The sequence below is a fragment of the Talpa occidentalis genome, unplaced genomic scaffold (assembly GCF_014898055.3).
Source record: "Talpa occidentalis isolate TD23 unplaced genomic scaffold, MPIMG_talOcc4v2.1 talOcc4.14, whole genome shotgun sequence".
In the NCBI taxonomy this organism is placed as follows: domain Eukaryota; kingdom Metazoa; phylum Chordata; class Mammalia; order Eulipotyphla; family Talpidae; genus Talpa; species Talpa occidentalis.
In genome coordinates, this window is record NW_023601433.1 from 47,165,876 (window position 1) to 47,192,332 (window position 26,457).

The 26,457-nt window shown below is 37.3% G+C and overlaps 1 protein-coding gene across 21 annotated transcripts in view; it reads left to right on the forward strand.

Annotated features, from left to right (window-relative positions):
• PARD3 (par-3 family cell polarity regulator) overlaps positions 1–26,457 on the forward strand; it is a 592,143-nt gene that overhangs the window by 76,220 nt on the left and 489,466 nt on the right. For all 21 annotated transcript variants that reach the window (XM_054695018.1, XM_054695006.1, XM_054695015.1 and 18 more), the window contains exon 2: positions 20,908–21,009. In XM_054695018.1, coding sequence (XP_054550993.1) covers positions 20,908–21,009 — 102 coding nt within the window. The remainder of the gene's footprint in view (positions 1–20,907; positions 21,010–26,457) is intronic.

Here is a 26,457-nt window from a genome sequence, read left to right on the forward strand (position 1 = left end):
AAACCGGGTGGTGGGTCTATGTTACAAGATGCTCCATGACAGATATTTTTTTCTTAGGTTAGGATGTAGCTCTGGGAAATTATTTCCTTGAGCATTTTAAGAAACATCTTAAATTATTTATGAATTGTTTTTTAGTTCTGATTCAGTCTGTAAAACCTATTAATATTTTTCCAAAACACATTTTGAAAAAACCCTGATTTTTACAGGACTGAGAGAAGAGGGATGTTAGATGTGGTTTTTTTTATCAGAAGGATCTTTCCTCCTGTTCCCTATCCTTTTAAATTTAATCTCTCCCTAGGGATAGATCACAGTTGAGTCCACAACTGTCAGAGCAGAGCACAGTGGGCTCTTTGGGATGCTTTCAGATTACTTTCTGGCTCTTCCAAGAGACTTCATTGCATAATAAAGTTAATTTGTTGTGTGCCACTTCCTTAGTGTCTTTTTAATTTGCTGAAAATTTTTTTTGTGCATGCATTTGTCAGATTGGTTTAATATATTAAATTAGACTTTCAAATTAAATCAATTTTCAAATTAAATCAAATTTGAAGATTTTGTCTTCTATTTTACATTTAGATTACTACAGATTCTCTCAAGATCTTTTTCTCCATAGCATTGTATCTTTCAAAAAGTAAGCTGATTTCAGTATTTTTTTTCTTTTTTTTAATTTATACAAGCACTGGGTATAGTCAGAAGCTTGGGAGGGTGAGAGGATTCACCAGAGCCAGAGCGGAGAACAGAACAGGCAGACTGACGAAATACACTGCTGAGGGGGGGCAAATGGTGTGGCAGGAGAGGTCTGCGCGCCATTGTGGGATCCTCACCAGCACCGGCACAGCAGAGGCTGCAGGCAGCTTCACAGCCCTGTGCTCAACCCCTGCGCTACCAGGGGAGGCCCTGGTTTCAGTATTTGAAAGCTTTATCTATGAGGGTAATTTTGCCTAATGCAGATATTACTAAATAGGACAATTTTTTTTAAGGATTTATTTATGCATACAGGAGCTGGGGTACAGGCCAGAGATGAGAGGGGAAGAGGACTCATCAGAGACAGAGTAGGGAACAGAACAGGCAGACTGACTGAAATACACTGCTGAGGGGAGCAGCGGGTGAGACAGAAGAGGTCTGCTGTGCCATGTGGGTTGCTTCCTGGCTGGCTGGGGATTGAACTCCTGCTGCAGAGGCTGCGGATTTGCTTCATAGTGCTGTGCTTATTAACCCCTTGTGCCACCAAGGAGGCCCTGGAAACTCACTTTTAATTTGCAACAGGAGCATGTTTAAGAAAAGGACTGAAAGAATTTTATCAGGCCACAGTGTAGAAGGTGAGGTATGGAGAGAGGGGAGGCCAGGGACAGAAAGAAAATCCAAGAGACTTCCAGGTGTCTGTTAATCATCATGTTTATAAACCTGATAGTTTTGCATTAAAAAAAAAAAACAGCAGTGGGAAATCCTATACTGTCAAAACACAAGGTTGTAAAACAATGGTACTTCAATAATAATAAAAAGAAATTACAGCAAACAGCCAGCAATCTCTCCTGTGTGTTCAGACTTGTTTCTGTTAAGTGAATTTTGATCTTTTCACAAAGTTCAAGACTGTACTTTGTGCTTTCTGGTTTCAGCCTTGAAAGAGGGACCTGCTTGGGGTCTAGTGAGGGTTACCTTCTTAGGTAACCTGCTTGGGGTCTAGTGAGGGTTACCTTCTCAGCACAGAGGTGACTAAGACAGCTTTGAGACTGTCTGTCACAGCCAACCTGAGTAAAGAAGATGCCACATAAAACAGCAGGATGTGCACTGCAGCTTTTCCTGGGACCTGGGGTGCCCTGGTGGGAGTGTGCTCACATTCTTGCATGCCTGGGGCAACTGCTTCTCAGATGTGGTTTTTCTCTCCAGTTTGTATGAATCTACTCATCCCATCTCTTTCATTTATTCTTGGTCTCTCTATTCATGTGAGCGTGGGACTCTGGCACCAATGTATTTAAACTTGACTTCTTAAAACGAAAGCATAGCTCGCCATATTACGTGAAGAGGGAATGGATGGTCTAAATTTTGTGGACTCAAAGGATAGGATATTAAGGGTCGTGGGGGGGTGCTTAGATCTTTTACTGCCTCTTTATTATTACAAATAGGGAAATGAGTGCTTTTAATTATCTGAGTTCACAAAGCTAGTTATTGACAAAGCAGCGACTAGCGTTGATTCCCAGCCTGCAAGAGCTCATGGAAAGGTGCCAACCGCTGAGTGCTCTGAGGCACTGTATGGTTGAGGGTGGGGGGGGCTCTCTTAGGGCTGACCTTTCTTACACATATGGGGAGAGGAATTTTTGCTTTAGGAAACCACTAACTCCTAAAAATAAAAGTAGCTGTAACTAAGGAAGGGCTTTTAACCAGCTTTGAGAAGTTGTGCTGCATTTGACTGCTGGTGGTTAATTCACACTTAGAAGAAATCCATGAGGCATTAACTGCTTACCTATACTGACCCTTAAAGTTGGGAGGAAATTCAGCCATCTTCAAGTCTGACAACTTGATGCTTAGATACTGCATTTAGCTGTTGCATATCTGAGAGAAATGCATGAGTGTAATCATCAAGGCAGTGCACTCACTCAGTTCACATCAAGCGTTAATGTTTTAGTTGTACTATAGAGTTGCCCATTTTCTGCATACTTTGTCATTCAACTACAATCCTGGTGTGAGGTGGTAGAGCTCCCAGTGGGCCTTTACATCAGCATCTGGTGGGTATCTGATTTAGTTGGTCAGGTTAGAGTGGTGGATTATCTAGATAATAATGTTCCCCAGGGTTTCTCATGGAGTTAAGAATGAGAACTGCTGTTGTGTACTTTCAGTTCCTTTTGAGGTAGGTTGACGCTGAGGTTTTTGGCCTCTAAAAGAGTTGATTTTGTGTAATACTGAAAGTCCACTCAGTTGAAGTAGGTACTTTTTGGAAAATCTTAGCTTATAACACTAGCAGCTAATAATTACTGAGCAGTGAGTGACAAAATGCCTTGAGCAATTTGAATGGTTTTAAAGGTTTTGACTCATTTAATCGTTTTAACTACTCTTAGGTATTCTTGTTACTCCATTTCTCAGATTAGGGAACTAATGCAGAGAGAGCCTAAGTAATTTCCTCCAGTGAGGTCCCAGCTTTCACACTGAACTCTATGGTTCTATTGCTTATGCTGAATGAGTCAATGCTGCCTTCATATTGAGTAACGGAAGCCGACCATGTAACTCATGAAGCTGATTTGAGAAGTGTTGGCATTTCTATTCCATTTGCATTTGCTCCACAATTTGTCTTTAAGCACTGCATTTTATCATTTAATAGATTGTGTGATGTGCAGGTGTTCTTCTATGAAACCACAGCGAGGTTTATTAGACCTGTTACATCACCCTTTGGTACTTAATTTTAAAGATCAATTATATAGCATAGGGCTAAAGAGAAACACAAAAATATTTCATGATCTGGTCAATTAACTTATTCCTTGTTTTAATGAAAACTGGCCAGCTTAACACACACACACACACACACACACACACACACACACACCCTACCATAGTATTTCATGTGGTTATAATTAACTTATTCCTTGTTTTAATGAAAACTGGCCAGCTTAACACACACACACACACACACACACACACACACACACACACACACACCCTACCATAGTATTTCATGTGGTTATATGTTCTGTGTTTACTGTGATAATGAAAGTATTTAAAAATTATATTGATATTGGGAACAAGGCAACTTATTAAATATAATTAAAAATTTACCAGCAAATTTAAAAATGTATGAGGGTTTAAAAATCTAGTTTTGTAAGAGAACTGAAGTAAATTAATATAATGCTGTCACCGTTATAAGAGAATAGATCAGCTTTAAAAATGGGCCTGATTTGGAAGGCCATTTTAACTGCATGGAAAAAGCCACAGACAATGATGCAACTTCTAACTGCACTATATTGATTTTTTCCCCTTAAAAAGTATTTTAAATAGAAAAGTATCTTAAACAATTTAGGATTAATTTTATAGCATCCTCAGATGGCCTGTTTATATCCTCATGAACACAAGAATATATTCTAATTTCTGATTAAGCTGTACCTTTGCTGGATATGAAGTGTCTATTAAGAATGTGTGCACATGGCTTTTTTTTTTTTTTTTTTTTTTGTCTTGATGGGATAGAAACTATTTCCCTCTGCAGAGAATAGGAACCTCTATAGTCAGAGTGCACCCTGCTGGTGGCTTTGGGTTTTAATGGAAGTCACAGACCAAGTACCATTCATGTCTAGTAGTAGGATCTTGAAGGAGAGAGAGTCAAGGAACCTTTAAAGTCTCACTCCCAGCTTCAGCACCCCTCTTTATGTGGCCCAGAGTACAGGCAGTCCAAGAGGAAGAAGTCAGTCCTCACATCTAGTCCTGCATCCCTGTGAGTCACCAACCCTGAGGGCCTGCATTGCCTTTGCTGCATCACTGTGGTCAATATTTTAGCATATCTTAAATCAGTGTACTTGGATAATGTAAAATTTATTAGGTGGCGGGGATTTTACCCTAAGAAGGCAAGTAGCTGTGGAATAGAGTAAGTTTAAGAGTTTTCTAATATAATAAACCCCAGATTAATTGCTGTGACTTAATACCTTTTGTATTTTAAAATATCGTTTGAAATACATAGTAATCTAAACTGAAAGGAATATTACCATCTTACTTGTATCAGACACTTTAAAGTTTGAGGCATCAATAACAGCAAAGGCAGTATGTTTCTTTAAGGGGAAAAAAAATCCCAGGAAGTCATCTTGCTGTGTGTGTGTTTGTGTTTCAACTGTTACAGATAAATTTTTAAGTGACCTTGTGCAAAAGCAATGAGGAAGTCTACTGCTAAAATTTAGATATGTTATAATTTGTGTAGGTGATATTCAATGGAAGACACAGTGAATTAGCAGAATGGTAATAGATGAAATCTTACTGCTATTTAGAAATATTAAAGCTAATATTTTTTGTATGCTAGACCATATATATTTGCAATTAATATTTTTAATTAAATTGATATGTTTAATTGAACTGATAAAACCCAAATACATGCTTTTTCATGTAACTCAGATTATATTTAGTGCTTTATTCTGTCAGATACTGAACCAGTTTACTTAATTAGATCTCTCACATTCTTTTTTTGTCCTAATTGGTGAAAGTTCGGAATCTAGCAATTCCAGGAGATGCCCACTGGGCAATATCTGTGTGTTCTTTGGGATGAGGAAGGATATGCCTTGTTCTCCTGGTGATCTTACCAATAATTGAGCACTCTGGTCACTTAGCCCATCCTTTGTGGGTATCTCCCAGGAATCTCCAGCTCAGTTACCTAGTTCCCAGCAGCTCTGGAAAGGTCACAGCAAAGGGTCAAGTTCCCACTATCCTTGCACTTGCTGTTCTGGCAGATCTGGTGTGCTATATAGCATTCCTGTGGCATTAGCCTTGAATACTTTTCTTTCACATGGTTTACTTTATACTCTATTCTTTCCACAACTGTTTGAAACTTTGAAAATAGCATGGAGATATAGGAATGGAATAGCTTAATTTGAAACTTAAAATTCTCTTCTTTTCAGCATGCAAGCTCCTTCAATCTGTGATTGATTTCTTTTGGTTGCCACTGGTATTTGTAAAGAGTGTGATGCTTAAAACTGTCATGTTCCCATAGGTAAGTTTATTTCAGGGTGCATTGGATATTTGGTGTAGATTTAGAGCAAATCATCTTTTTCAAGATATTTGTCTTGCCTTTTGGTATATGAAGTAGGAGGTTTTATCACCTGCTCGCTATAATTATCCTGAAAATTGTTTCTGTTTCATTACATTAGGACTTCTCATTACATGAATGACAGCCCTTAAAGGAAAGCTATGTTATTTAAATAAAGATGGATTTATGTTTCCATATAATTTGGAACATTTTTATGACTTTATGATTTCAGTGGTTTGTTTGCTTATATCTTTTTTTTTAAGATTTATTTTTATTTATTTATGCATACAAGAGCTAGGGTGTAGGCCAGAGGTGTGGAGTGGGGGTATGTATGAAAGGATTCACCAGCAACAGAGTAGGAAGCAGAAGAGGCAGATCTACTGAAATACACTGCTGAGGGGAAGCAGCAGGTGAGACTGGAAAGGTCTGCTTATGGTTAGGGGATTAGCTCCCTGGTTAGGGGATGGAACTCATGCTGCAGTGGCTGGAGATAGCTTGATAGTGCTGAGACTTAACCCTTTGTGCAACCAGGGAGGTCCTGCTTGCCTATATCTTTATCATTAGTTTCATTTTAGGTGATTTGAGTAGAATTCTTAGTACAGTACACACTGGCATTTTCTCTAAGACAGTTTTTTCAAAAGTAAGTAGAAAAAAAGAAAAAGTGATTCACAGTCTATTTACCTGCAGGAAATAATTTCCTATCATATTTTGCCTCACAAACTGAAATTTTGCTGCCAATCCAATTGTGGGTCCATCCAACATAGAGGCAAGTTTTTGCAGGATTGTCAGTTCACTTTAGGACAGGTCTGTACGGGAACCAAACCCAAGACCTTGCCTCAAAACAAATACCTAAACCACATGAGCTTTGCTTTTCATTTGGCATCATAGATTTTCAGTGAGAATATGCTCTGGTATTATATTTCACATTTGGGGATGTGCTAGTTACATGCTAATTAAGTTACATATAGTTGGGGTTCCTGAGCTTGGTGTTAGTGAAATTCCTTGTCCAAAATTGAAACTGGCCTAAAGTGTGTTTGTGGTTCAGAGAGAGGGTAAGAGGGTTGTGCTGACAACACTTGATTGCTGTATGGTGTTGAGCAGGTCAAACTGAAATGTGTGGTGGTTGTTTCTCTTGAACTCACATGAAAACATGTGTGGCCTCAGCTGTCAAACGAGTTTTATGTTTTCCTTGTCTAGTCTTGTTGACCTGCTGTTTATTTTCATCTTTGAAAAACAGGAAGAGCTACTGCAATCTTCTTAGAAGAGGGAATGTTTAAAGGAATGTTAAGCAAATATAAGGAATGAGAATTTTATCTAGGAAATTTTTAAATTTTAAAAAGGATGGAACAGAGAGTGGAAGGTGCACTCCCACCCAAGATAATCACATGATCCTTAAAATCTTATAATTTAAAAAAAATTAGAGTTGGCGCTTTTAGAAATGTTTTTTTTTATCGTCAAGTCTCAAATTATGGGTTCACATTTGTGGCTTCTGTTGCGGACATATTACCTTGTTTTGATAGTTGTTTAGAATAAATGTGGTACTTGGCATCACATTAAGTCAGGGCTTGTGTTCCATGATTTTCATAGAGATCTAAAAATTCTCAGTGGTAGCCTGGCAGAGATGCTGTGTGTGGCCAGCACACACCAATGTAACAATGCAACGTAACATGGCTTCTGGAAGAAAGAAAAACGAATAAAGTAAAAGCTTAAGTGCTAAGGTGTGTGTTGTGTCAGGACTTACTCACTGTTGTTCAGACTTGCTGCACATGTTCTTGGCCTCTTCCTCATTGTTCCAAGATTTACCCTGATAGAAATGAAATAATCCCTTGTGAGCTATTCTTTATCTTCAGCTTTTTTCTAAAATTTTGTGATTTCTGTGCTGCTCGATTAGTACTTTATTTTGATGATTGTGCATCATTACTGAGCTTTCCATATATGCCTATGTATTGACTTCATAGCCTTAGAGAACAGGGGCTCTGTATCCCCTTTATTCTAAAACACAATTGCTTTTAGACTGTGTTAAGTCCTTAATTGGCTGGTATTGAGTAATGTGCCATCCTGTTATCTCCAGTTGTTTTTGTAGAGTGTACAATAAGTGTAAAAGTGTTTTAGTCATTAGGGGGCTTCATGTAGATATCTTCCCCTGTCCTTGATATTCCTGCTGGCAGGAGTCTTTTCCAGTCATCTCCTGTAATGTGCTTTCCTCCTTTTGGTGGCCTGGTACTAACATAACAAGACTGGTTTGGAAAGCTGATTTAGATGAATAGTATCTACAGAACTTAGAACTTGGAAACTTAGAACTTAGAACTTGGAAACATATGATTATAAGCATTTTGTTTAACAGAGAATATTGTAGGGAAGCTTAGCTACTTTTAACTGGGATGTTTTCAAGATCATATTATGGTGGTTGTGGCAATGGTTATCTTATTTCCTTTTAGCAAAGGCAAGCTGCCTGCAGTGTTTAATTTTCATGATACAGCATCATGGAATGGTTGAGCAATATGTAAACCTCAGAAATAATTCAGTCTCTTCATTTTTACATACTATGCCTGGGATGCCCACAAAGAGGAAACAACCTGTGCAGTGTCAGCCCACTTACCCCATAGAGCCATTTTATTACCCTTTTTTGGCTACCGATGGATGGGATATGTGCCTTGCCTTGTCCTGAATGTCCTGGTTTCTTGTTGCACTCACTCTATCGGTTCATCTTTAAATCTTCACAAACTAGTTATGCTTCTGTTTTGTTGTCCCTTCCTCCGCCCTCTCTGGTTAATTTTTATTTGCAAATTTTATTGTTGTTTGAGGTAGTCCATTTCAACTTTAATTACTAGTTGTGTAATAATTAGGATTTGCCTGTGTTCCCATAGAGTTCATTTGTTTATTGATTTCCATGCAGGATTTTTATCAGAAACTTTACTTTTATTATGCTACAGAATATTAATAGTATAGATGAATAGCATTTTTGTTTGTTGTATATTTCATTTACATCATGCAGCTTAAGTATTTTTTTCCTGAGGTATTAAATGCTATAATTTCTAGAAGGAGTAAGTTGAAGACATAGGTATCTAAGTGTTAAATATCTCATAAGGGAAAACTTTATAAGACCAGCAGACTAATCATGTATTTAAAGGAATTAAGAATTATGTAGGGCATTAACATACACAACCTTTATGTATTATTCATAAGGCATTTTGGGATCCTTATAAAAAATTACCGCATTTCAAATGTGTTTGAAAATGACCAGGTGGACCCAGGTGAAGCTTTTTTTTTTTTTTTAAAATCACATTTAAGGCTTTCAAAAAAAAAGTGTCAACAAATTTTGAAATAAATAGGTTAATAAAGGAAGAAAAATTGATATTTGACTTGAGATAACCAGTACCATGTACCAGTGAATGTTTGGATATATTTAAGAGAGTCATTATTTTGTGCACAAGAAACATTGCTATAAGTTGTGACTAGTTCAGAGCCTGACATACAGTAGGTGCTCCATAAATATTTGCTGAATTAAGGAGTAATACCCTCAGAGTCATTAGGGCAATGCATTTGTAAAACATGTTTATTTTTAAATACATTCTGCAAGTGCTTTGAATGGAGAGAGCAAAAGATAAAATGGGCTTGAGGACTGACACTGTGAATAGGCAGGTATACATTAGGAATTGAAATTTAGGTAACATTTCCACAAGTGAAAAGATGGGGGTGACTTTCCAGGAGGGTACAGACAAGTGATAACAAGTTTAAACAATGAGACTATTCAATGGACTGACTCCCATGTTTTGACGTATGTGAATGTGTGTGTGTGTGTGTGTGTGTGTGTGTGTGTGTATAAAATAGTCTCTCCTTATGTCTGTGATTTGAGTTACCTATGGTTTGAAAATACTACATATGAGATACTTTGAGAGAGACCACTTCCATGTAATTTTTCTTAAAGTTTTTCTGTTGTTATTAGTTATTGTTGTTTATTACCATACCTAATTTATAAACTTTCTAATAGGTATAAAAAATAGAATATAGTAAGGTTTGATCCTATCTATGGATTCTGGCATCTTCTGGGGTCTAGGAACATAGAGTACCTGCAGATGGGGGAGACTGCTGTATGCCTATTATCTGTATCACTTCTTTTCCTGCTAAAAATCTTTCCTAAAAGCTGACACATGTTCCTTGCCTTCAGAGATGTCCAAATCTTTTGAAGATACTATCACAGATCCTTCCCTGACTGATGGGTGCAGTTTCCTGGGAGGGTAGGGGAGCCCCACCTCTAGCAGCAGCAGTGGTGAAGAGAGTTGGCACATTCTGAGCCTCTGTCTGGAGTCCAGCTCCTTGGGGCTTCACTAGTGATGTGGTGGTGCTGTGGAAGGCTATCCGGGCCCCCATGCCTTGCTGGGTGTGCTGCGTTTGAGTATGAGGGCCACAAGTTGCATCTGGATAACTGTTTACCCAGGTTTCCAAAGGGGAACTTTGAGGTAGGTACAAGTCCTCTGTTAACATTCCATCTTCTCTGCTATATAAGTTTAGAATATTTCTTCTTGGAATGTAGTATTGCCAGGTATAAGGAATGAACCATGTATTTTCAAGTAATTTGGGATAATTTCTTTATATAAGAAAAATTGGGAGATGGTTTTCAGTTAAGAAAACTAGAGTTGCTTCTCTATTTAGGATATATCATGTTTCAGTGAGGTTTTCTTTCCAGCTCAGAGAAATTCCTTTTGGTCTGAGCCAGCCTCTCATGCTTGCCAGTTGGAAAGTAAATATGTGAGGGTGAGTTTTGCTTTTGTTAGGCTGAAGGAGTAACCTTAAGGATCTTTTTATGTTGGTTATTTCTCTTGTAAGTACTAGAGAAACATTCAACATTTTAATGAGCTTTAGAAGATCTCACAGATACAATAGTTGTCTTAAAAATACTTGTGCTCTGGATGGCTGAGGTGACAGGATGGGTCTCTACTTTGAGATGTCCTATTTTCATAGGTGACCATCCTTTTAATGTTTATGGGTTGTTTTCTCAACAGTTTTGATTCCAGTGCTGCCTGGTGCATGATTGGAATGAAATCTGTCTTTGATAGACCTTTGATAGGTAACATGGTATACAGCATATCAAAGTTAGTCAAGTGTATTAACTCATGGATAATGTCCTTTTCATTATTCTTTCTTTTCCCATTCTAAGCAAGAACAACAAAAAAAATGACCTTATCTTGATCAGATTTTCTTTTCTAAATCTGACCCTATGATAAATCTGTGAGATCTTTCTGCAGTGTGCCAAAGAGGGTGGGAATTCAGAAAGGGGAGTAATATCTGAGCTTAAGCTCCTTTTCCTCTTCAACTTAAATGTATGATGATCTCAGACAAAGGGGTTTCTTGCTCCTTAGTCCTCTCTTCTACAGATGGAGCTGAAAGCATTTACTTCACAAAATTGTGAAAATAATCATATGTGAATGTGAATGGCATTTAAGAAGTGCTCAGTGATTGGTGTGTTCCTTCCCACCCCCTTTGGTTGAGTAAGGGTGAAGGAATGAGATAGAGCACAGTGCCAAATGCCTGTTTTCAGAGTGCTGATGGCTGCAAAGTTTACAAAGAGATTTTGTATTCTGGAGCAGAATCTTCTATAGGTGTCATTATAATTATTGGGAACTTAGGCTTGGGTATATCCAATATGCATTACCTGACATTTCCCTTTCCTTCTGTAAAGTCTCTGTCACCTCTCTACTTACTCATCAGATAACAACACCACCACTTTTCCCCTAAGTCCTTGCACTGTCTCACATGCACCAGTACCAGGGAGGGGAAAACTTGGTTGTGTGAGCTTTTGTGAGCTTTTGTCTTACCTTCCTTTTCCTGGGGGTATGCTGTGTTTATCCAGGTTTGAACTTAAATGCCTGGTATTATAGGCTAATGATGCTGGGGATTCACCTTTGTGGGGAAGAAGGAAGGTATTTACACTGAAATTTGGGTTTCTTTGCATTGCAAGGAAAAGTATCTGAATATCTTCTTTCCTCACATAGAATGCCAGCTAGAGTAGTCTAACAGCATTTCTTGAGCCAGTGCTGGGAGTTATAACATAAAGGGAAAATGGGGGGCCTTTCTTTTGGAAGTTTTTGCAGGAGAACACAAAACTGTTGATTATGTTCTCTGAGAAGCTCTTGTTGAAAATTTCCCCTCTATCCAATAGAGCTATTATTTTTGTTCTTTTATACACTACTCATATAATACTGTGCTTTGCTCTTTGTTCTATGCTAAAAGCCTTAGGGAACTTATCCAGAGATAAAGAAAACACCACACATGTACAAGGAAATAAATAGGCTTTTTTAAGTGACACATATGTAGTCTAGATCAATAGTTGGGGTCAGAGTACATTTCACAGAGAAGGTGGCTTTGGAACTAGATTTGCAAGAGTATAAATGGGTTAGTTGGTGCTTTTGTGATGAAAGTATTCCTGATGTGTGGAACAGAATGCACAAAAACAAGGATTAATTCACTGAACCAGTATTTATTGAGCATCTATTCTGTCTCAGGCACTATTTTGGGACATTGAGGTTTATCAATCAAGTGTTAAAAACAATTCTTCAATTGCAATACATGGTTAATTCCTTACACCTGGCAATACTGCATTCTAAGAAGAAATATTTCAGGTAAGCTAAGGCAGCATTGAGATCTGTGTGGGAGGAAGAAGGAATGATTACTGGATCCATGGAAAGCCAGTAAAAGCAGGCTCAGAAGAGTATTGAGTACATGATGGCCAAGGATGTTGGGTCTGACCTTTACATAGCACAGTGACACAATAAAGTGTTTATTTTGTGAAGATAGATGTGAGAGCAAAATGTAGGACAGGATTGAAATGATGTGCGTCTAGAAGCACTGAATGAATTAGGAGATAAATTATATGACTGAAAGTAGAGATTGAAATAAAGGGAGAGTGTATTTACTAGTTTTTTTAAGAAGATGAAATTTAAAAAATACTTGTATTTATTATGGAAAACCAGAAATTATAGACAAGTACTGCCAACCATGTTCTTGCCTTTTGTCTTTGCTTATAGCTAGCAGCAGTCTGTTCAAACTAAAATAACATGGTATGTTACTGCCACATGGTATTTTCCTGATTGGATATCCTCAATTGATTTCTTTTTGTTGATTGTATAGCTCTTTTCCTATTCTGTATTATTGGATATTAAAACATCTGATTTGAAATATACATCTTGATCATGCATAGGTACAATTTTAATTCCTGGCGTGAAGAGTATGTTCAACTTTAAGTGTTTGATGTGAGGCACCAAATTTCACCTCCTTACATGCCTCCTCTCCATTGATCAAAATGAGTATGATAATTTAGAACTGTTCTCTCATGAACCCTGGATCATTAATTTTTTTAAAGTTATAGATGTGGGTCCAGCTTATATGGAAGCACCCCAGTCCTGAACTTGAGTCACTTGTTTTTACTCTTTAGCCTGGGGGTTGTAATAGCTTGCTGCTATTGCTACGTACCCTTGCCTCCATCATGGGTATGTAGTCTTAACTCTTAAATCTTTGTAACCGAGTCTGTTTATTAATTTCCCTCTGTTTAAAATACTTGGGATTATCTGGATGATAGCTTTTACTCATAAATATGTATATATGCTTTAAAATAAGTGGCAGATATCAGATACCATGATACTTTACCTAAAACTTAAGCATGTTTTGCCTAAAAATAAGGATATTGTCTTAGGTATCCTCAAAACTGTTATTATACTCAGAAAAATTAAAAATAATTTCCTAGTATCATCCTATCATTAAGTTCATATGAAATTTTTCCCAAGCCATCTTTAAGATGTTTTTTAGTGATTTTTTAAAAACCTTAATGAGGATTCAGTCAAGGTTTATACATTTTGTTATGCCAAATTAGTCTCTTTGATATAGAATATCCACACCTTTTAAAAAATGATATTTTTGCTATTTTATTTTTGAAAAAATTCTAAATGTCAGAATAGTAAATGAACCCTTTACCTAGATTCACCAAGTTTAACATTTTGCTATGTTTGCTAGCTTTTGTTTATAGTTAGACTATTTTGTTTGTATATGTTAAAGCATTTGAGACTAAAGTACAGCTATTATGACAGTTCTCACCCCTAAACACTACAGGTTATATCCCCTAACAACAATAATATTCTTTTATATAACCACTGATTACATTCATAAAATCTTCCAATCACACAAATCTGTCACTTTAATATGACAGTTTTCTTCAGTTGTCTGGTACTATACTTTATCACAAATGCAGGCTCATATAATGTACTTTTTAAAAAAAAGATCAGTGCAGTTGTATCATTAAAAATCTTCATTCTGGATTTGTCTGATAGCTTCCTGAGGTGTCATTTAGCCTGGTCTCAACTCCCCATATTTCTTGTAAAGAAGAAATTAGTTATTCGGTTGATTAGATTGACTCCAAGGAGGAGGGTTGTGCTACCAGTGGGAATGTAGAGAAGAGAAGGAAGCTTAATGTATTTGAATTAAAACAGACTGGATAAAACGTGGTCTAGTCTTCAGTTATTGCAAGATGGACATCCTTTTACTCATTGCATTAACATTTCCTGGCAAAGTTTTAAAACAAACTCTGTGGGAGATTCAGACAACTCCCAAGTGATATGCAGTGAGGTGAATGTTCCAGGCTGGAGTGTGGGGAATTTTGGTCAGGAGACTTGGTTTTGCAATCCTTGGCACACTCAAATAAAGTTGAATCTACCTGATAGAGACTAAAAGTGAACAGCAAACTTTTCTAGATGTTTATCACAACAGTCATATATATATGTGGTAACTAACATCTGTTTGATTTAAGAAATGTGTCCAAATTTATGAATTATAAACTAAAATAACACATAAAAGAGTAAGTATTTCAGTGCCTTTCCCTGTCCCCCTTCTGATTTATATAGCTTGAGTTCTAAAACTTTGGCATCAGAATCACCTGCAAGGCTTGTTTAAACACAGATTGGCAGGAGATTTTGATTCAGTAGGACCACAGTGGAGCTCAAGTTTTGTGCTTAGGTGATGCTGGAGCTGGAGGAAACACACTGGGTACTATTGCTTTGAACTATGGATGAAATTAGAACAGTAGTAATATTTAAGAGAGCGGTTTTTCAAACTTCATTTTTTTTAAGCAGATGAAGACTATTTATTAAAAGAAACATTTCATGGACCTTCCCATTTTGCAAAATAATAGAAAAAATAACTAATGGGAGGAGATTGAGAGTAGGAGCTGCAGGAAGAAGGCAAGTAATCTGGACACTTTTGTTTGACAGCCACCAGTGCTGGGTCCAAGAAAGGGCTGAAATGGAACCAGCAGACCTAGGTTAGAGACCTGGGTGGCAATAATTATTAGTTGTCACCTTGTGTCTGTAACTTAGGGTCTTTCAGTCTAATTTGCTCATCTGAAAATAGGGAGTACAAACCCTCCCAAACATTAGGTAATGCACATGAATGCATTTTAAAAATTGTAAAGCAATGCAAATATTTCTGATGGTTACTATCATTATCATTCATGCCTTGGGCTTTGTCCCAGGCCAGCTCTGTGATCTGGGTTCATTGACTCTATATGGAAGGGTGGAAGTATTACGATGGCATTCATGACTAAAGTGATCTCTGTGTTGCTCTGAAAGTTTTGTCAGAGCTATGTGTCAATAATGGACTGATTTACCACACTGCTAGGCTAACGTGTGACCCTGTGAGAGGTTATGTGCTAGTTCTGTTTTTTTTTTTTTTGTTTTTTTTTTTTTTTTTTAATTTTCTAGAGGCATGTCTTATTTATTTATTTATTATTTGTTTGTTTGTTTGGTTTATACATGCACTGGGTACAGTCAGAAGTGCGGGAGGGTGAGAGAATTCACCAGAGCCAGAGCGGGGAGCAGAGCAGGCAGAAGGACCGAAGGACACTGCTGAGGGGAGCAGCGGGCGGCAGGAGAGGTCTGCGCGCCATGTGGGACCCTCCTCTGGTGGCCGGGGAGCAGCCGGGGATCGAACCGGCTGCAGAGGTTGCAGGCAGCTTCGCAACCCAGCGCTCAACCGCTGCGCCACCGGGGAGGCCCTATGTGCTAGTTCTGCAAAAAACAAAATGCCAGAAAGTTATGTCCTTGAAGTTGGAATTTACCTTTAATTTCATGCTGTTTCTTTTTTTTTCTTTTTTTGGTTGACTTATTAAATGAAGCCATCACCCTTCTTGGGAGGCAGCAACTTTGTGGTCTGCTCTGATGCTGTTGTTGATATGAGTGTTGGATGTGACTTGGGGTGGAAAAGTGGGGGCTGTTAGTATTAGTCATTCTCTCTCGTGGGTTACACAGATTGACTATAAGCTTTGATTTCTTATGTTGATTTCTTATGTTTACATGTATATTCTCATTTGAAAATTTGACAGGTTATAGATCATTATTATATGCCATGGCTAATGCAAGAGTTAGGGCACTCTTTAATTGCAGATACTTTTTTTGAAACTTGCATGGACATAAAACATAAAATATGCAAAGGCTGTATATTATGTAGACCACAACCCACAAAAGCTTATTATAGTTTTGTATAATGTGATGAGGTTTTTTTATGGAGTATGTGAAATTTCTTTAAAGTAAAATAGGAGTCAGTCTTTTAATACAATTTCTTGTGTACAACTTTTACTTAATGTGTCTGGGGATGGAGTGGCCATCAGCATTCCTTACAACTTGCACATTATCAAATCACCCATACTTCCATTCTCAGCTGGACAAGTTCCTACCACTCTTTTCTTCCTACTCTAGGTAACTGTGAGCTCTGGTTATTTAAAAAAAAAATCACATGATTCCTCATACGATTTTTCTCTGGGCTTGAACCTTTTCATGGGGATCCTTGCCTCATCTGATATTTGCTCTCTCTTGCCCTCTCTCTAGCCATTTGATGGCTGAACTTTGTTTATTGGTTTTTGCTCATGTGTGATGAGTTTTTGATGTCGTAATGTAAAATTATTTTAAATGTTCAAATCTTTGGTTATTTTAAATGTACACATGTGAGATTCTCTTCCTATTTTTTTTTTTTTTGAGTCATGTATTTTTTTTTAACCCAATGGCAGATATACTTATTATAGAATCAGTGGTTATTGGTGTTAAAAAAATGGCTAATAGCAAAATTTTGTTCAATTATATTGAGTTATATTGAGTTCAATTATATATTAAGTTTCTCAAACCAGGACAGGAATGGTTATTATTTCAAACTTTTAAATGCAAATGACTACAAAGCAGAACCAACAAGTGTGCTCCAACTCTTCTGGAAACAGTTTTTTCCCTGATGGATAGTTTGTGATTGCCTTGAAGAGTCCTCTGCTATTGAAGAGAATTGTGTTGATGTAAGCTGCCAGTTAAAATCTCCCAAGAGACTACTGTTCCAAGGAGTTGTATTTCTTGATGGCAAAAATATCCTTCTTGGTTTTTAGCTCTTGTGGGAGGAAGTCATTTTAATGCGCCCTGCTCAGACCTGATTTTTTTTTCGTAAGTATGGTATGCTCTGTTGGGTTTGCTGATGATTTTGCTCTCAGTTCTTTCTCTTCAATTGGTTGTTTTCATTTAGCATGCATCACAGAGTGACACTTAGTAAGTGCCAGCCTTATATGTGCTTTGGCATGTGTTGTGGCTACTTGTCATGTCTGGCCATTGAATCAGGCCCCTCTAGCCTCAGGAATCAATAACTGAGTCTGCAAATTAGACCATCCTTGAGAAGAAAGTGGAAGGTTAATAAACCAAATTTATAAAATATTTCAAGGAGCATTAGTGTATCAATTCTGTTGATAGACCAAGGAAGATAATTTTTAAGAACAGACTTTTGCATTTGGCACATGGAGGCTGATGGGACCTTGATGGACATTTTTGGGAGTTTGGTGAGGAGGAGACCTGATTGGAATCGGGTTATTGGAGAAGATAACTTGAGACAACGAAATAGACAAATCTTTAAAAACTGTTGCTGTAAAGAAGATCAGAAAATTGGTATAGTAACTAGAGGCTAATATAGTGTCAACAGAATGTTTTATAATTATTTTAATAGATGTAAAAACAAAGCATTAACATCTTCTAAAGCTTTAAAGTTGACACCTGAGTGCTAGTTTTCATAGTCTTAGAGTTTTAAGAAACTTTAACATGGGGCTAGATCTAGCTAGACTCCTGATGATGAGGAGTCTTCGTAGATGGCAAGGGTTAGCCTTGGAGGAGAGGAAGGCTCAGACTTTGTACTGGAGGATACAATTATTATGCAGGCCTGATACTGACTATGGAAGAGGAAGTGATGGAAAAAAAGATTGGACCATGGTAAATTCTGAAGTACAAAGTTAAGAGGTTGAGAAAATCTTTAGATAGGAGTTTATTTCCAGGAAGTACTTCTAGATGTTATTTAAAAACTGTGCTTTGTGATCTCATATGGAGAGTGAAGATTAAGAAACTTAAAGGACATTTTTTTATAAAGCACATAAGCTTGAAGTCTGCTGTGTGCATAACAGTATTAGAAATGAAAGTTGACATTTAAGATGATTAAGTTATCCGTTGGAGTAGGGCAGAAGAGAAGAACAGGATGGAACTCTTCTAAGTGGCTAGGGAATAATTGTTAGGAGAAGAACACCTTTCTTTATTCTTCCTCAGGATATTAGTTATTCTTGATTTCCCTTAGAGAGTTAATACCATTTGGTAAGAAAGACTAGGAGTATAGTTTGTGGTGGGACTTTGTTCTTTGATGGCTCAAAAAAAATATATATATATACAGAAATGACAATTTTGGACCCCTTGCTGGCCTCCCAGCAGCAGGTTTCCGAAGGACTCCCAGCATGAACTGGTATTCAGGGAATCTGGCAGAGTAATGTCCTTTGAAAGAGGAGGACAGGGTAGGGCGCTGGTAGAGGGTGTTGTGTGTATGTGAGTGTCATGCTGTGTATTGTGTGTGTGTTTTGCAAATGTACTCTCCATGCACTGGGTTAACAATTGATTTGAGTACTGAACCTCCTTTTAAAGAGGTCCAGATAGACTACATGAAGGTACAGAGTAAATAGAGATTATTTGCATAGCTTTCTTTTTTAAATTTTTTTAAAAAGATTTATTTTATGCATACAAGAGCTGGCTGAGGTGTAGGCCTGAGGTGTGCATATGTGGGGAGGGGGTTAGAGGATTCATCGGAGACAGAGTGGGGAGCAGAACAGGCAGATTGACTGAAATGCATTGCTGAGGGGAGCAGCATGTGAGACAGGAGAGGTCTGCTGGGCCATGTGGGGTCAGCTCCCTGGCCAGGGATCGAACTTACACTGCAGTGGATTCCTGCTGTGGATGCGGATAGCTTCACAATGCTGAGACGTAACCCCTTGCACCATTAGGGAGGCCCTACATAGTTTTCTTTATGGTAATGTTTATTAACTTTGAAAATTAGTGTCCAGACTACTTTCTGTATTGGTTAAAAAGTGACAAGGATTGGAAAAAAATTTTTTTTTTTTTTAATAAGTTCCATTTCAGTGATCTTAAGCATGACGTTGTTAGAAAGTTTCCTGGAAGGCTTCATAAGAATGTGGACTCCCTGGCTTCAACCCTGGGAGGATCCAGGAATCTGTAGCTTAACTGTCATTAATTTTTTACTCCTCCCTTCCAGCCTTTCCTGTAAGACTGTACCAAATCTCACTGTTTAGATCAGAAAAATGGAGTTTTAACTTGAACTTTTTATTAGTAATTCTTTTGTGGATAATTCAGTAGCTAAGCACAAAACATACAATTGAGTTTATTTTCATTTCAGTTTACAAATGAGAATGAATATGGAAGTTTAACACCAAGCATGTTGTCTGGGTGGAACTTGAGGTGATTATACTAAGCAAAGTAAGTCAGAAACTGGACTTACCGGTGACTTAACTCGTGTATAATATATAACTAAACAAGCTAACAAACAAAATACAATAAAAATAACTCAGACTGAGAAAAAATGTTTAGCACAGGGGAAGGGGAAGGCTGGGTTGTAGGAATGGGTGGAGAGGGTCACTTTGATAGTGTGAATGACACTAGAAGTTTGGCAGGTGGTGTGGTGAGTTATATACATGTAATGAGCTGTGAAAATGTACTCCCCAAATTATGTAGTTTTGTCAACCAATGCTAAATCAGTACAATTTCATTAAATAAATAGCTATATTATCTTTTCAAATAATTTAAAAACATGATTTGATGTTATAGTGTGTGTATGTATGTATATTAGTGTATATGTATATACCCTGTGTATCTATGTATGCAATTTAAAATGAAGTCTTTTGGGGCCTTCTTGGTGGCCTAGGGATTAAGTCCCAGCGCTTTCACCACTATGGCCCTTTGTGGAGTTCCATCCCTGGCCCAGGAGCTGACCCACATGTGGTGTAGCAGACCTCTCCTCTCTCACCTGCTGCTCCCCTTAGTAGTGTATTTCAGTAAATCCATCTCTTCTATTCCCCACTCTGTCTCTGATGAATCCTCTCACCGCCCCCCCCACACCTGTGGCCTACACCTAAGTTCTTCTATGCAAAAATAAATAAAATCTTTTAAAAAAATTTATGTTTTGTCATTCTTCATCCTCAATCTCATTCCTGAGAGATAATCGTTGCAGATTTTTTTGTGTATATTGTGAGGTATTTTTATATGCACATATATAAATACATGTAATTTTGCCTTCATGAACGTAGACTCAGACCACTCAAATTGTTCTCAGATTGCTTTGTTCACTTAAGGTAATGTCAACATACTTTTCTGTGACTATATTGAGATCTATGTGTAGGAATTACTTTGAGCCACCAAGACACAGAACCCCATTTTTTTTTTCAGATAGAGTATGACGTAAGTTTTTTAGACACAAAATTATACGTTGCTTGCTTATTAGAATATCTCTCAAGGTTGAATTGAGAGGGTTTAAACGTATTCATATTGGACTGTGGGAAACTATCATACTTTAGAAAAATCAATAATTCTTAAGTAGTAGGCTCTGATGGTTTTCTGCAATTCCTGCTATAATTGTATCAGTTCCTGTGCCAAAGGAAAGAGTGTGCATGACTCCATCATAAAAGGAAAGGAAAACTGGCTCAAGAGCAAAGATACGGAACTATCTGAATTTTCAATCAATTGCACTGTTGCTGATGCGATTGATTCCTTCTTTTGGACAGGATATTATCACAGTTTAAAGTGTTGCTTGCCCTTGCCTTTTTGGTGATGCTGACTTGCTATATTCTGTTTTGCTGTTGTCTTGTGTAGGATCCAAACTATTGGATACAGGTGCATCGATTGGAACATGGAGATGGAGGAATACTTGACCTTGACGACATCCTCTGTGACGTAGCAGATGATAAGGACAGAGTGAGTTCAAGTCCAGGGGCAACTGCTTTGAATATATTTTGTGAAAACTTGGGTGGTGGGGATGGGCGAGAATACTTCCCTTTCTGTTTCAGATGCACATACTTAAAAGAACATTTAGGCCATCTATTCTGGTATATTTGTTTTGTAATATGAATCATGAATCTTTACTACCCTGAACTTGAGGGTGTAATGATTTTCTTGAAACCTGGAACTTGAATGATGAGTTTTAGAATTTTAAAATTACAACTTTTTAAATGGAAATATCTTTAAAGGGCTTTCTGCCTTATTTTAACCAAACATCACATATTTTTGACAACTTAGGCCCATCATTATATTCATTGTGTTTCAGTTTGTGATATATAAGGTCTCTGATTTCTGAGCCTTATTTTGGTTGTCGCAGCAGCTGATCTGCTCAGTGCTCTCCTTTGCTACAAAATGAGTGAGTGAATCCTAGGCATCCTACCTCATGTATGCTTTGCTTGCAGAAAGCTATCCTTGGCCCCATCATTGCTCTCAGTGTGCTTTTGCACTGCAGCACCATTCTTCAGTGTGAATGTGATTATGGCACGGTGAGTGTGATTGCCCACCTTCATTCACCATTTCTCTGTGCTTTTGGAGGGGAGGAGGAGAAATGACTCAATACCTTAAGAATCAGTGGCAGAATATTTGGCTCAGTGTATAGAAGTCAGCAAATTTGTTGTAAAGAATTTGGGTTTGACTTGCAAGGAAACTACAGAAGAGTTCACAGCCACACAAATAATTGTCTTTTCATGACTGTGTCACAGCAAAGCATAGGTTAAATCACGGTTCTTACATCATGGGGGTGGAAGATGGTAAAATCATCTGGACACCTGCCCTGGTTCCTCTGGGGGAGCTCTCTGATTACTGACCCTTTGCCTCACCTCCCACTGCTCTTTTGTGAGCTGCATGAGCGCAGCTGTTAGATCTTATTCACTCCTACATTCCTGGCAATTAGCATAGTGCCTGGCACAGAATGGCAGATATCTTGTTTTCTAAGGAAAATAAAAATTTCCGGTACCCAATACTGTACAGGTGCCCTTTCCCAGCCAGAGTAGTAGAAATAGATGAAATAATATATTGATGTGTATCTGCCCGCCCCACCTGCCTCTCCCCTCTCCTCCTCCCTTCTCTTCTTTGTTTTTTTTTTTTTCCCTCTACAAAAGTAATACAACTTCTCATAACAATAAGAAACATTAAAGAAGGAAATAATTACCAGTGATCTCATTTGCTGGTCAAAGCCCATCACTGTTATTATTTGAAGGAATTTTGTCTTCTGACCCTTCTTTCATTTCTAGTGTAGACACACACTTTCTTTTAAAAAAGAGGTAGTGGGCCTCCCCCGTGGCACAGCGGTTAAGCGCTGGGCTGTGAAGCTGCCCGCAGCCTCTGCGGCACTGGTTCGATCCCTGGCTGCTCCCCGGCCACAGGAGGAGGGTCACACATGGCGCATAGACCTCTCCTGCTGCCCGCTGCTCCCCTCAGCAGTGTATTTCGTAGGTCTGCCTGTTCTGTTCTCCACTCTGGCTCTGGTGAATCCTCTCCCTCTCCCGCACTTCCGACTGTACCCAGTGCTTGTATAAAGAAATATTAAAATATATTTAAAAAATAAATAAAAAAGAGGTAGTGTGTCGTAGCCTTTCTTTCTCCCCTTTGAGTTGATTATAAGTATTTTCTCATGTCCATTAAACATAGATATGCCAACACACCTGTATAATACTTCATCTTATGTGTTTATGGACTCTTAATTGTACTTATTTTGGATGTTTACATTATTCTGAAGAAAGTTGAGGTTTGCATCTCTGTATTTTTGGATTATGTACAAATTTAGGTTTCCCTTAAATTTTACCGTCCTCCTTTACACTTTGTTTTGTGCCTTTTATTGCAGCAAATAAGAACCAGCTTATAAGATTGCCTCTGTGATCTTTGACTATCTCTGTTGTATTATTTGAAATGACTTGTTGTATGAGTAGGATTGGTAGGACTACACAGTCTCATTGCTTCTGACAACATTGAGCTAAATGGACTCATTAAAATTCAGCGTCATGCATGGCATCATACAATTTCATAAAGTACAGGTTACTGTTTTTCATTCTTCTGTGTTCCCAGTCAGTAGAAAACATTTTAAGTAGAGTTTGCATTTTGAGTAGGTAGAATGTTGAGATGTAGATGTTCAGCAATATGATTTGTAAAAACCTTTTAACATGATTTAAGACTGATTGCATGATCCAGGATACTATGCCAGAAGCTGTGGATGTTCCATGTGTACTTGAAAATATTGTGCCCTCTGCAGTTGGATAGAGTGTTCATTAAAGATCAGCTAGATTAAGGTAGTTGATATTTTTCTGGTTTTGGGTAATTTTACTCATCAGCTGAAAGTAATACATTCTTCTTTGAACACAGTTAACTATTAGATCACCCAACGAAATGAAGGAAAAGACAAACAATATGATCTTCTGGCATATTAAAATCACAGGATACTTAATAACTTATTTTTACATAACTGGAAACTCTCAACAACAGCAGAAAGACAAACCAAATCAAAAAACAAACAAACAAAAAAAATGGACGTTTAACAAAATGGCAATGAGCACTCACATGGAAATAATCCTGTTAAACATAAGTGGCTTGAATGCACTAGTCAGAAGATGTAAAGTGGCTGAATGGATTTCAAAACAAAGCCCAGCCTTCTGCTATTTACAAGAAGCTCACCTTACTAACAATGACAAACACAGACTAAGAATTGAGATTGGAAGACAGTCATGTAAGCAAATGGCCACAACAACAAGAAAATCAAGACACCTATACTTATATCTGAGAAAATAGACTTTCAATTAAGAAAGGTAATATTCAACAGGAGAAAAACAAGTAATCCAGTTAATGAATGGGCATTGAGAACTTGTTTAGAGATTTCGGCAGGGGAGCTCAGCTAATCATACACCCTTGACTGAAGAATGGTCTTACCTTCCTCTTCAGCTGACATGCAGCTTCAGGAGGGGCATACATGGAGGGGAAGGGGACACTTGTCTAGCCAGCCAGAGCTGCTGAATCAACCCTGTGATGAATGGGATGGCAGATGTTGCACCCAAATCACCTCCACATTTCCAATTAATAAATGGTTAGCAGATGTGAACAGATAATTCACCAGAGAGGATTTCATATGCCAAGACATGAAAAAATATTCATCACTGATTCTAATAAGAAAGATGTAGGTTAAAATCACAACAAGGTAACTATCCTATCATGTCCACTATAAAGGCACACATTAAAAAAAAACTTTGAACTAGTGTCAGAGAGGATGTTGAGACAAAGGAGCCCAGTTGCGCTGTTGGGAATATAAATTGGTGAACAATTAAGGAGTATTATCTGGATTTATAGTTAAAATCCCCCTCTTGGTCATAGATCCACAGAATATGAAATCATTGACTAAAACCCCCATATGCTACACAGTGTTCTCAGCAGCCTTACTTAAAATGGCTAGCTCATGGAAGCAGCCTAAATGTCCATTGATAGACAACTGGATAAGAACATGTGATATATACACTGGAGTATTACACTATCATAAGAAAGGACAAGATATAGCCATTTTCATCAGAAGAAAGGGAATTTGGGAGAATTATGTGCATCAAAGGGAGTCTGAATGAAAAAACAAATACTTGATATTCATACAGCAGATAATTAAACAATGTGTAAAACACTTGCAGAAACTAGTGGACATCAGTACATTTTCTGAGGACTCTGAGGTTTAAGAGGAAGGGGAGAAAAATGAGGAAAATGGACAAAGGGACACAAGGCATGATGGTAGGGGAAAAAATCATGTTTCAGATTTTGTATTATGCAAATCAGATCATGATAAGTCTACATTTTCTAGGGCCTTTTATTACACTTACTATACAATTAAAATGAATCCTTTAACTTGAGAATAAAGGTTTAAACTTTAATAAGTTCTCACTGGTGTAAGATAGTATCTCTTTGTAGTTTTGATTTGCATTTCCCTGATTACAAGTGATGTTGAACATTTTTTCATGTCTGTTGGCCATTTGCATTTCCTCTTTGGAGAAATTTCTTTTTAGTTCTTCTGCCCATTTTTTGACTGGATTATTTTCTTTGTTTTTGTAGAATCTCATCAGCTCTTTGTAGATTTTTGTGCTCAGTCCTTTATCATTAGTGTTGTGTGCAAAAATGTTCTCCCAGTTGGTGGGGTTTCTCTTTGTTTTTGTTATTGTCTCTTTTGCTGTGCAGAAGCTCTTTAATTTGATGTAGTCCCAGCTGTTTATCTTTGCCTTCACTATCACTGCTTTGGGTGATGTGTCTGTAAAGATGTCTTTGAGGTGCATGTCATGTAGTGTTTCACCTATATTTTCTTCTATATATGCAAGAATTATATAAAATATTAATAAAATATTAAAATATTAATTAAATAAAATATTAATTAAAACTTTAATAAGTGAAATATGTTTTAGGTAGTTTGTATCATGTAGTTCTAATTTAGTTTTCAAATTGAAAAACTTAGAGAATGCAATGTGCCTCAGATTGAAATAGCTTTTAATTTATTGTTTTATTTGTAAGAAAAATACTCAAATGTAAATAAGTAAATATAATTTTTGTTTTGAATGAGTTTTCCAGATTAAAGGATCTGTTTTCAGTTGCAAATGTAAAAAAATGTAATAATCCATATCATCAAACACCCAAATTCACAGGTATTATAATGTTCATTGTTCTCAATGAGAGATTGTGTGTAGTGAGTTGTACGATTTATTTTCATGACTCTGAAATTTGATTCTGATGTAATCCTGGAATGTTTTCAACTATTTCTGGCAACTACTCTTAATAAGGATCTTAACACCTGTTTTGCTTTTGGGAGAAAAAGAATTACATATCTCCTAAACAATAAGATCCCTCTTAAAAATGCTCTTTTTAATGAAAATCTCCTGGCTGCATGTTTACAGTATAGATTCCTAATCTAATGAACTAAGATCTCTGTGAACTATGCCTGGGTGCCTGTATTTTTTAATCCCTTCCACGGTCTTTAGGCTCTCTAAACTTTGAAACCTTGGCTTTACTGGCTCTGCCATCATCAGCCTATGTAATGGGGAAAATTTACTCCAAAGTGCAAATTTTCTACTGTTACTGTGAATTTGAAAAATTATTTTTTTATAGAGGGAAATTTGGATTAAGAGGTAATAATTCAAATGATAGCAAAAAAGAATTATACCTAATCAGGTAAAATTTTTCTCATTATCCTTTAATTATCAGAGTTAGTGCAGAGCACTGAGGAAGTTTCTTTTCATACCAGTACAATTCCACTTACCAGTATTTACCCAGATTTGTTCAAAATGGCATTGTGTGGATTGTTTTGAGCTCTTTGAGTAGGTTTGTTTTTTCTGAGATTCAGAATATTCTAGATCTACTTTTGGCACAAAAATTTGC